We start from the raw sequence: 10,965 nt of genomic DNA, 5'->3' as shown, positions 1-10,965 counted from the left end.
TCCCACTTTGTTGCAAGGGGGCTGGCGTGCTGCCGCTGTGGGAGGGGGGACCCGAGGTTGGTGTGGTGCCACTGGTGGGGGAGGGGGGCACTGGGGCTGGCCTGACATGGTACAGTTGGTGGGGGCGTGTTTGAACCACCTGGCACTGAGAAAGGCCAACAAACCTGGCCATTGGGGGAGGGGCTCCCTCCTGAGTGACACGGAGCTGCCCTGGTTAAAGGGCTGGGTCACCCCCTGGCCTGGCCAGTCCTTGCCTGGCCCCTCCCCCAGAGCATAGCCCATGGCCTCTCTGCCCCACGGGCCGGCAAGCACTGGGGAACGCACTGCCCCTGCCCAGCCATGCCCTGGCACCCCCACCTGCCCAGCTGATTCCAGCCCGCAGGCCAGGGGAGAGGGCAGCCTGAGCCGACAATTAACCCTTGGCCCAGGGAGCAGCCCCAGGGAGCAGCCCCAGAAGCCATCTGTGCCCTGGCAGGGCAGCAGCCTCGGCCCACTGCCCCCTCCCCACAGAGCACCCCCAAGGGAGGGCAGCCAGAGGCAGCTGGGGGACAAGCATTGGTGGGAGCAGAGGCCTGGGCAGGTGTCTTCGCCAGGCCCATCTCCACCCAGGGGAGGAACCTGGACTTGGGGGGCGGGGTTAAGAACCCCCCTCCAGGGGAGGTGCAGTGCAGGGAGCAGCTGCATGGTGGGGTGTGGGGGGGGTGTGATTCCAAGGGCCCCTTGCCCTCCCCCAGGCCCATTCAGCCTCTAGGGCAAGGTCGTGCTCCACTCCCGGCTCTGCCGGGTGCCTGCTGGGCAACCCTGAGGCAGGCGCTGCCCTGCCCCCTTGGCACAGCACAGTGGGGAGCCAGGAGGCAGCATCCAGCAGGCCAGGGGCACATGGCTGTAACCGCTCCACTCCGAGCTCAGCCAGGCGCCGGGGGCTGGATGCAGGTGTTGGGGGACGCTCCAGGCCAGCTGATGTGGGGGGCACAATGGCCCCTGCGAGCTGGACTCCACCCCCATCCCACCTGGACCCCAGCCAATGACACCCCAGCTGACCCCCCCCAGCCCTGCCCCCATGGCCCCTCCTGACTTCAGCAGAGGGACGGGACCCCACGCCCTCCCCCAAGAGCCCCCCAGCTCACAGCTGCATTGCCTCTGAGCCAGGCTGCAGGGGGCAGGATGGCGACTGCTCTCCGGCCACAGGCACACACACACCGGGGGGAGGAGGAGGGAATGCCTTGGGCAGGGAGTCCTAAGCTAGGACAGCTGGGTTCACACCCCTCCCTGACCCAGGCCACCTAGGCGTCCCCCCACCCACCCAAGGAGGAGCAGAACCTGGCTTAGCCTCACGCCCAGCAGCTTGGGGAAGCCGAGAGTGGCACAGCGGGCGCTGCTAGGCGAGCCCAGCCCCAGCTGTTAGCAGACAGCCCCAGAGCCGAGGGTGCCCTTGTCCTGGCTCTCTCCTCACCCCACGCAGCATGCGGTGGCAGGAAGTTCCGCAGGCAAGTTATAGGTTATACAAGAACTAGGCAGCTTTGGCTCTGTTCACAGGGACGCTCGGATTGCCCAGTGGGCTCACTCCTTCCTCCATGCTCAAGCCAGGCTGCGTGGCTAGCAGTGCAGCTGCCAGGGGCTGAGGGCTGAGCAAGGACCCTGCCCCTGCTCCTGCTCTGCAGGGAGGTGGCCACAGGCAGCAGACGCTGAGGTCCAGCCATGTCTCTCCCCCTCTCTGGTCCCTCACTGTCCAGCTGACAGCCCCTGCAGGGAAGGCTCCCGCCCAGCTGTGACCACCCCCCCTTCACTGGCTCTCAGCACACAGTGCTAGACCCGCTGGGCCCTCGGTGCTGGGGCCAGTCCTGGGCCCCGGGCGAGAGGAGCTGCACACAGCCTGGCTCAGGACACGCTCCTGAGGACATAGCCTGGAGCAAGGCTGGGCAGGGAGCTGGCTGCACAGGTGCAAGTCATGGGCTCAGACCACGGTGAGAGAAGCCCCCCAGCAGCCTTTAATGGTGCCACCGAGGCCAGACAACAGGTTCCTTTATTGCCCTGACACACCGTCCCAGTGAGCCCCAGGGCGCCGGCAGGGACACCCCTGAGGCTCAGACACAGTGACTTAGGTTCGGTCTGTGCCACGTGGAGGCCAGCCCAGGCCAGGCGCGCTGAGGGAGGGGTGCTGTAAGCCACAGTGCAAGCAGGCAGTGAGTGCACTGTCCGCCAGGACCACGCCTGCCCGGAGAGCTGCGTTTGGCACCCAACACAGGGAAGGGACAGGCCCCTGGAAGCAGCAGGGTGCCCGGCAGGCTCAGCCTGCGGCTGCCCCGTCTCCATGGGCTAGTTACAGTGGGGTTGGTCTCCTTTGACTCCAGGCTGCACGGCTGGGGCACAAGCTTGTGCTTCTCAGCCAGGGCCCTGCGAGCTCGGTGTCTGCGGGGCGTGGGGGGAGGGGCCCGGCTGAGGAGAAGCCAGGCGGGTGCTGGTGCTGGTGGTGAGTGACTGGCCGAGGGAGGGAGGGGGGCTGCGCAGCAGTGCAGCCTCCTGTGGGGGGGGGGGGGTGTTACCCAGGGGTTTCCAGTCTCAGGTTCCTTGTGCAGCAATGCCAGGGCAGGGAGCCTGGCCAGTCAGCAGCTGCTGCAGCAGCCAGAGAAGTCACAGCATGAGGAGCCTTGGGCAGGCGCAGGCCGCAGGAGCGAGTCCTTGCAGGAACGGCTGCCCCACAGGCGTTGCCAGTTTACCTGAGATTTGAGCCGCAGCCAGGTGGCCTGGCTGCCCCCAGCACAGGGGCCAGGAACCCCAGGCAGCGCCAGTTCCAGTGGGGTTCCCACCCAGAGTCCAGGCGAGGGCACAGGCAGTCAGCAGGTCAAAGTTGGCCTCATGCGTCAGTCCTGAGGCTGGCGTCTGGCAGCGGCTCCTCTCCAGCTGCTGCAGGCAGGGGCTGCACCACAATGGGTGTCTGGGTCTCTGCGGGGCGACAGGCTCAGTGGAGGGGCAGGGTATTCGGGGGTCTCAGAGCACCCCTACTTCCACCCGGGATCCCCCCAACCCCACACCAGGCTACCTGCTTGGGACAGAACCTGGGAGCTCAGGGCTCCGGACAGCTGCTCCAGGCTCCAAGAGGATGCAGGCCCCAGGGAGGTGAGAGCCATGGAGCAGGGTATGGACCTGGCCAGCCCAAACGGCTATTATTGGCCCACGACTGTGGGCAAAGATGGTGGGGCACTGGCAGCCAGGGAGAGCTGGGGGAGCCCAGGCTGGGTAGGTGGGAGGGGGAGAAGACCAGGCTGGGGGGCCGGGAGCAAAGGGTGGGTTCGGGGGTCAAGGGAGCTGTAAGTGCTCCCCTGACACACTGAAAGGCTCCTCCAAGCCAGGAGGTACCACAAATCCTGTGGGTCCGTGACAAAGGGCCACCCACAGCAGGCACCAGGAGCGCCCCATCAGCTGACGGGCAGGCGTAGCAGCCATGCCCACCCTCCATGCCTGCCTGGGGCCCCAGGGGCACGCAGGTGGGGGAGACCGTGGCAGGGCAGGGCCTGGGGGACGTGGGCTGGTGAGTCCCAGGGCGACCTTGCTCCAATTGCCTTGTGCTGGGGCCTCCCCCCGGCCACTTGAAGCCCTGTCACCAGGCCTCCCGGACATCAGCTCAGCCGACAGCAGGACTCCCCCACCCCCTCGCTTTGGCAACGGCAGGGAGGGCTCAGCCCCAGGCTGGAGGGCAGGGTTCCCCCAACTGCACGTGGTAGGAGCAAGAGCAGGACTGGGCCTGTCAGGCGGGGCAGCAGGGCAGGCCCCAGGGATGCTCAGCTCCCTCCGGGCGCCTGGATCCCAGCCGTTGTCTGCTCTGCCCTGCACCCTGGTCACATGAAGCCCTGGTGCCAGGACCGACCGCAGGCTCAGCCAAGCCGCTGCTCCCACCCCGCAGGGGGCAGGATAGCACAATCCCCTGAGAGCTCCAAGCACTAGGTCCTGCACTGCCTGTCCCAGCCCAGAGGGGACCCCAGGGTGCCAGCGAGAGCCGACCCCACTTTCCTCCATTCCCAGCACAGGCACTGGCGGGGAGGGGGGGCTTCCTACCAGTCCCCCCTCCCTGGTGACAGCTACCAGGCCCCACCGCAGCCCCTGGGATGGGCCAGGCCAAGCCAGCCACAGGCTTGTGTAGACACAGCGCGGGGCAGGGCAGACGAGAGACCTGCCCAGAGTTCACAGCAAGCTGTGGCAGAGCTGGGAGCCTAGGCCAGAGCCCAGTACTGCCCCCTCCACTAGCTCCAGCTCTTGCTGTCATCCACCCAGCGCCTACCCCGTGCTGCCCACCCCCGGTGCTGGCCGTGTGCCTGCAGCCTCCTGCCCCAACCCTCCTGTTACCCTCACTGCCTTTGGCTCAATCGCGCATCTGCCCTGGGGGTTCCCTGCCCCGCTCAGAGCGAGGCTCGGACGAAGAGCAGGCCCCGGGCTGAGCTGGGCTCCCTTCTGGCAGCAGGAGCACGGGCAGGGCAACTCTCCCTCACCTTCAGCCTCAGCTTGGATCTGCGCCTCCAGGTCCTCGGGGTTGACATACTTGTAGGAGTCCTCGTCCTCAGGCGGACGGCACTTCCCGCAGCAGAAACAGCAACAGCAGCAGCAGCAGCAGCAGGTGAAGATGCCACAGCACACAGCCAAGGCCTGCATGGGAGGGAGCGGCCGGGTCATCGACTCAGAGGGGCTGCAAGAGGCTTCTCAGTCCAGTGCCCCGCACCGAGGCAGGACTAAGGATTCTCTGACCAGCCCTGACAGGGGTGTGTCCAAGCAGCTCTGAAAAACCTCCAGTGACCGAGGTTCCACAGCCTCCCTGAGCAATTTGTTCCAGGGCTTAACCACCCGGACAGCTAGGAACTTTTTCCTAATGTCCAACCTAAACCGCCCTTGCTGCAATTTAAGCCCATTGCTCCCTCCTCTTTATAACAACCGTTTATGTGCCTGAAGACTTATTCCCCCCGCAATCTTCTCTTTGCCAAACTGAACAAACCAATTTTTCAGTTCTCCCTGGCAGGTCATGCTTTCCTGGCCTATAACCATTTGTGCTGCTCTTCTCTGGACTCTCTCCAGTTTGTCCACATCTTTCCTGAACTGGACACAATACTCCAGCTGAGGCCATATCAGGGTGGAGTAGAGCGGAAGAATCACTTCTCCTGTCTTGCTTCCAACACTCCTGCTAATACAGCCCAGACTGATGTTGGCTTTTTATGCAACAGTGTTACACTCTTCAGTCATACTTAGCGTGTGATCCACTAAGCTGCGGATCCCTTTCCGCAGTATCCTTCCTAGGCAGCCATTGCCCATTCTGTATGTGTGCAACTGACTGTTCCTTCCTGAGTGGAACACTTTGCATTTGTCCTGATTGAATTTCATCCTATTTACTTCAAACCATTTCTCCAGTTTGTCCAGATCATTTTGAATTTTAATCCTATCCTCCAAAGCACTCGTGACCCCTCCCAGCTTGGTATCGTCCACAAACTTCTTAAGTGTGCTCTCTGTGCCATTATCTAAACCACTGATGAAGATATGAAATAGAAGTAGCCCCAGGACAGATCCCTGTGGGACCCCACTGGATGTGCCCTTCTAGCTGACTGTGACCACCGATAACGACTCTCTGGGAACGGTTTTGCACCTACCTTACAGTAGGCTACATTTCCCTAGTTTGTTTATGAGCCAGTCACTTGAGATAGTCTCATATCTCAACTTCAGTAAGGCTTTTATCCCATCTGCCACTTCCCCCTAGCCACAAGGCTTTTTACCCTGTCAAAGGAGGATATTATGTTGGTTTGCCACGATTTGTTCTTGACAAATACATGTTCGCTGTCACTTATCACCTTGTTATCTTGTAAGTCTTTACAAATACATTGTTTGAGTATTTGCTCCACTATCTTTCCAGGTACCAAAGCTAAACTGACTGGTCTGTAATGCCCTGGTTTGTCCTTGTTCCCGTTTAGTGATAAGGGCTATATCTGCCCTTTGCCAGCCCTCTGGGATCTGGCTTCCGGAGGTCTCAAAGATAAGCACTAATGGCCCAGAGGTCTCGTCAGCCAGTACCTTAAGTATTCTAAGATGTATTTCATCAGGCCCTGCCGACTTGAAGACACCTAACTTGTCTATGTAATTCTTAGCTTAGCCTCATATCCTGCCCCATTTACACCGATGGTCAGACTGACTGTGAACTCCCACCTCTGCCACAATGGGTGGCTCAGGGCCTGGGCACCCCACCCACCTCCGGTTGGAGCACCCAGAGCCCAGGAGACCTCTCCACATCACCCCACCTGGCAGCCTAAGCCACGTGACTGGAGCAGCCAGTGCTGGAGAGTGGCCCGTGGTGTGTCTGTGGGAGCCTGACAGGTGCACAGAACAGAGCGGGGGGCTGTGCCAAGCAAGCAGCGGGCACTCACCTTGAACCACCACTTGGACATGAGGAAGTAGTATTTGACACTCTCCTCGCCAAACTGCTCCGCCACGTAGAGCCCCATGGAGCCATACTCGTCATAGATCCGCCGCTTGTTCTCATCATTCAGCGTCGCGTTCGCATTGTTGATCTCCTTGAACTTCTCCACTGCCTCGGGATTCTCGGGGTTCTTGTCTGGGTGGTACTTCAGGGCCAGTTTCCTGCATGGTGCAGAGGAGCGGCAGGGCTGAGGAGACGTCCCAAGCCGTTCCCCCAGATCTCAGGGGGGCACTCAGAGAATCTTCCCTCCCTTTTCCCTGGGGCTGGGAGACCCTGAGCTACTTGGTATGACCCTGCCCCATGCTGGGGGCAGGAGGGCATGGTGTAACTCCACCCTGCAGTTCCAGGGTGTGCATTGCTCTCCAGACACAGGGCCGGAGCCCAGCAGGCGTGCGGAGGCACTCGCCTGCACGGCTGGCTGGTTGGGCTATCCCTGCCCCACAGGTCCGGCAGCAGAGGTGCAGCCACAAAGGACCTGTGGGGTCACTGGGCCCAGCAGGTGGATTCCCTACCTGTATGCCTTCTTGATCTCCTCTGAAGAAGCCCCCTTCTCCAGGCCCAGGACTCTGTACAAACTCTCCCCAGCCCGGGACATTTTCCGCTGGGGTCGGCCGGGTTCCGCCATGTTGCTCTGTATTGGAGGGGAAATGGGAGGTGTAAGTAAACATGCCCATGCCCTGCAAGCTGCAGTCACCAGTTTGTGGGCAGGACTGGTGAGGACACGAGGAGCTGGGCGCAGGGACTGGCACGCCAGCTATTCCAGCTCCCTAGAGCGAGCAGCGGGGCATGTGCTGGCCAGGATCCTCTCACCCACTGCAGGGCCATCCAGGCAGGCAGTGGGGCACAGCTGCCTAGGGGATCCCCCTCCCATCACAGGGCCCACTCAGCAGAGCCCCCTGGGGGATTATGAGACCATGCAGACAGCAGCTCTCCCACAGAGGGCCAAGCCCAGCGCTCACAATGCCAGCGAGGAAGCAGGGAAAGGCAGATTTCCGGCAGGCCCCGCATGCGCCACCTGGCCTGGGTCTCCCACACGCAAGGCCAGGCCAGGCCGGCAGTGCCTACAGCTCCCTCCATACCAAACCTGGACGCTGGAGACAAGGCCACATCAGTGCCAGGTGCAGCAAAGCAGACCAGCACCACGGGCCCCAGCAGCCTGGGGCGAGCCTGCCACCTGCGCAGACCCTCAGCCTGGTGCCGCTCGCAGCAGCTGCTCTGCCTCCCCTTCACCCTCGCGAGTCAGGGCTGCCAATGGCCAGCACTGCCCCCTCCTGGCCACAGGGCCCGCAGCCTGGGGACCATAAGAACATAAGAAAGGCCGTACCGGGTCAAACCAAAGGTCCATCTAGCCCAGTATCTGTCCACCGACAGTGGCCAATGCCAGGTGCCCCAGAGGGAGTGAACCTAACAGGCAATGATCAAGTGATCTCTCTCCTGCCATCCATCTCCATCCTCTGACGAACAGGGGCTAGGGACACCATTCTTACCCATTCTGGCTAATAGCCATTTATGGACTTAGCCACCATGAATTTATCCAGTTCTCTTTTAAACCTTGTTATAGTCCTAGCCTTCACTACCTCCTCAGGTAAGGAGTTCCACAAGTTGACTGTGCACTGCGTGAAGAACTTCCTTTTATTTGTTTTAAACCTGCTGCCTATTAATTTCATTTGGTGACCCCTAGTTCTTGTATTATGGGAATAAGTAAATAACTTTTCCTTATCCACTTTCTCAACATCACTCATCATACTCCCAGATACATGCCAGCGCAGCACGCCCCTCTCCCAGCCATGCACTAACTGCAGACATCGAAGTGCATCTGCCCACACAGTCACCCCCAAACCCTCAGTCTGCAGCATGTCAGAGCTTTGGGCTTCTCTCACCCTGCAAGCTCCCAAAAAGGGCACAAGAGCTCAGGAGCAGGACAGGGGCCAGGACACAGCACTTACCTAGCTGGGAATCCAGGCTCACCCGGCAGCAGGAATGAGGAAGTGAAACAAGGCAGGGCAAGAACTGGCCAGACAAGGACGAGAGACAGCCCAGCAACCAGCTTGCCCACGACCCAAGAGAGGGCACAGACAGCCCAGAAACCAGCCTGCCCACTGCCAGCCCCCACCTGCCCAAGACCCAAGGGTGGGCACAGACAGCCCAGAAACCAGCCTGCCCACTGCCAGCCCCTGCCTGGCTAGCAATACGGCCCCATGGATGTGACCGAGCTCTTGGGCTGGATCCCTGGCTTGGGGGAATCACTTCCTGCTCTGAGCCCCACCCCTCACGGCCCAGCCCAGCCAGGCTGGCTGCAGGGCGGGAGCGTGGGGCAGTGAAGAGCTGGTTACAACAGACTTGGCAGGCTTTGAGACTGACCCATGTTAATCAGATCACACAGCCAGGGATGCTGGGCCACGGGGGACACTGAGCGATGCCCTGACACAGGGGCGGCTCTAGCCATCCCGCCGCCCCAAGCAGGGCGGCGCGCCGCGGGGGGCGCTCTGGCGGGACCTGCTGCAGACGTGCCTGTGGAGGTTCCGCTGGTGCCGCGGCTCCGGTGGAGCATCCGCAGGACCCGCCTGGCGCCCTGCCGGCAAAAGGCCGCCCCAAGCGCCCGCTTGGCGCGCTGGGGTCTGGAGCCGGCCCTGCTCTCACAGCATCAGCAGGCACCAAGCACCGGGTGGGTCTGGCTCCGGGAGCAGGCGGTGCCGGCCCGGCCCAGGGACAGCCCGGCCCCCGGCCCCGGCCCGGGGACAGCCCGGCCCCCGGGCCCGGCCCGGGGACAGCCCAGCTCCCGGGCCCGGCCCGGGGACAGCCCAGCTCCCGGGCCCGGCCCGGGGACAGCCCAGCTCCCGGGCCCGGCCCGGGGACAGCCCAGCTCCCGGGCCCGGCCCGGGGACAGCCCAGCCCCGGGCCCGGCTCAGGGACAGCCCAGCTCCCGGGCCCGGCTCAGGGACAGCCCAGCTCCCGGGCCCGGCTCGGGGACAGCCCAGCTCCCGGGCCCGGCTCGGGGACAGCCCGGCTCCCGGGCCCGGCTCGGGGACAGCCCGGCTCCCGGCCCCGGCCCGGGGACAGCCCGGGGACAGCCCAGCTCCCGGGCCCGGCTCAGTGACAGCCCAGCCCCGGGCCCGGCTCAGGGACAGCCCAGCTCCCGGGCCCGGCTCAGGGACAGCCCAGCTCCCGGGCCCGGCTCGGGGACAGCCCAGCTCCCGGGCCCGGCTCGGGGACAGCCCAGCTCCCGGGCCCGGCTCGGGGACAGCCCAGCTCCCGGGCCCGGCTCGGGGACAGCCCAGCTCCCGGGCCCGGCTCGGGGACAGCCCAGCTCCCGGGCCCGGCTCAGGGACAGCCCAGCCCCGGGCCCGGCTCAGGGACAGCCCAGCTCCCGGGCCCGGCCCAGGGACAGCCCAGCTCCCGGGCCCGGCCCAGGGACAGCCCAGCTCCCGGCCCGGCTCTGGTGTCTGACCACTGGCGGGGCGGGCACGCGTCAGGCCGCAGGCAGCTGCCCAGGCCGGAGCACACGGACCCCCGTGGTGCTGCACGGCGGAGGGGGGGGGGCGATGAGCCGGACCCCGGACCCGTCCCTCGCTCCCGGGAGGCGCCACAGCCACCGCGGGTGATGGGGGGCGCGCCAGGCCCCCGGGAGCTCAGGGGCGGCTGAGGCCGGGCCGCTCCAGGCGCTGTCCCCGGGGCAGTGCGGGCAGGGGGCTCCGCTCCCCGGCCCCGGGCACACGCCGGGTCCCGGCCCCGCAGCCGCGGGGAGCCGCTCCTGGCGGGGCGCGGGAGGACTCGGGGCACCAGCTCCCAGCGCCCCTGCTCTGGCCAGGCCCCGCCGCGGAGCCCCCGTTGGAGCCCGGGACACAGCCCCGAGCCCCGAGCCCCGGCCGGGCCGGGACCCTGAGCCGCGGCCCGGCCTCGCCCGTCTCGCCGCGGGGAGTTCCGCAGGCCCCGGCCCCGGCCCCGGCCCGTCTCTCACCGGCGGCTCCCGCGGCCCCGCTCAGCTTCCGCCACCGCCACCGACCCGATGGAACCAGACCCGCCTCACGACTGCGCATGCGCAGCCCGAGCCCTGCACAGGCGCCTTAACCCTGACCGGCCCCTGCGCATGTGCAGATCCTTGTACGGAGATGAAAGGGCGCAGCCGCGGGGCCCGCCCGAACCGCGGGACCACCGGGCCTGGGAGCCTCCCCGAGACACAACTCCCGGCATGCCCCGCGCGCCTCCAACTCCCGGCAGGCCCCGCTCCCTTCCAAATACACCAACTCCCAGCATGCCCCACTCCCCGCCACCCCGGCTCCCAGCATGCCCTGCTCGCCTCCAACTCCCAGCAGGCCCCGCTTCCCTCCAAATACACCAACTCCCAGCAGGCCCCGCTCCCTTCCAAATACACCAACTCCCAGCATGCCCTGCTCGCCTCCAACTCCCAGCAGGCCCCGCTCCCTTCCAAATACACCAACTCCCAGCATGCCCTGCTCGCTTCCAACTCCCAGCAGGCCCCCCTCCCTTCCAAATACACCAACTCCCAGCATGCCCCG

At 64.7% G+C, this 10,965-nt stretch overlaps 1 protein-coding gene across 1 annotated transcript; it reads right to left on the bottom strand.

Moving 5' to 3' along the window:
* Nucleotides 1-2,005: 2,005 nt before the first annotated feature.
* DNAJC5G (DnaJ heat shock protein family (Hsp40) member C5 gamma) lies at nucleotides 2,006-10,563 on the bottom strand. The gene is made up of 5 exons (XM_045008548.1): nucleotides 10,407-10,563; nucleotides 6,961-7,079; nucleotides 6,396-6,609; nucleotides 4,485-4,638; nucleotides 2,006-2,943 (listed from the first exon to the last, which is right to left on the bottom strand). Exons 2-5 carry the CDS (start codon nucleotides 7,071-7,073, stop codon nucleotides 2,855-2,857), a joined length of 570 nt encoding a protein of 189 aa, XP_044864483.1. The 5' UTR covers nucleotides 7,074-7,079; nucleotides 10,407-10,563; the 3' UTR covers nucleotides 2,006-2,854.
* Between the last annotated feature and the right edge of the window lie 402 nt (nucleotides 10,564-10,965).

This window comes from Mauremys mutica, chromosome 3 (genome assembly GCF_020497125.1).
Source record: "Mauremys mutica isolate MM-2020 ecotype Southern chromosome 3, ASM2049712v1, whole genome shotgun sequence".
NCBI classification, from domain to species: Eukaryota; Metazoa; Chordata; order Testudines; family Geoemydidae; genus Mauremys; species Mauremys mutica.
The sequence above is the reverse complement of the archived record's forward strand: the minus strand, read 5'-3'. Positions and strand labels throughout refer to the sequence as shown.

What these genes read in the sequence shown, in the direction of transcription:
- DNAJC5G (XM_045008548.1), bottom strand. Translation starts at nt 7,073, where the DNA reads ATGGCGGAACCCGGCCGACCCCAGCGGAAAATGTCCCGGGCTGGGGAG. An exon ending in TGTCCAAGTGGTGGTTCAAG is followed by an intron (nt 4,639 to 6,395) that starts GTGAGTGCCCGC and finishes CCTCCCATGCAG; the next exon opens with GCCTTGGCTGTGTGCTGTGG. An exon ending in GATCCAAGCTGAGGCTGAAG is followed by an intron (nt 2,944 to 4,484) that starts GTGAGGGAGAGT and finishes GTCGCCCCGCAG; the next exon opens with AGACCCAGACACCCATTGTG.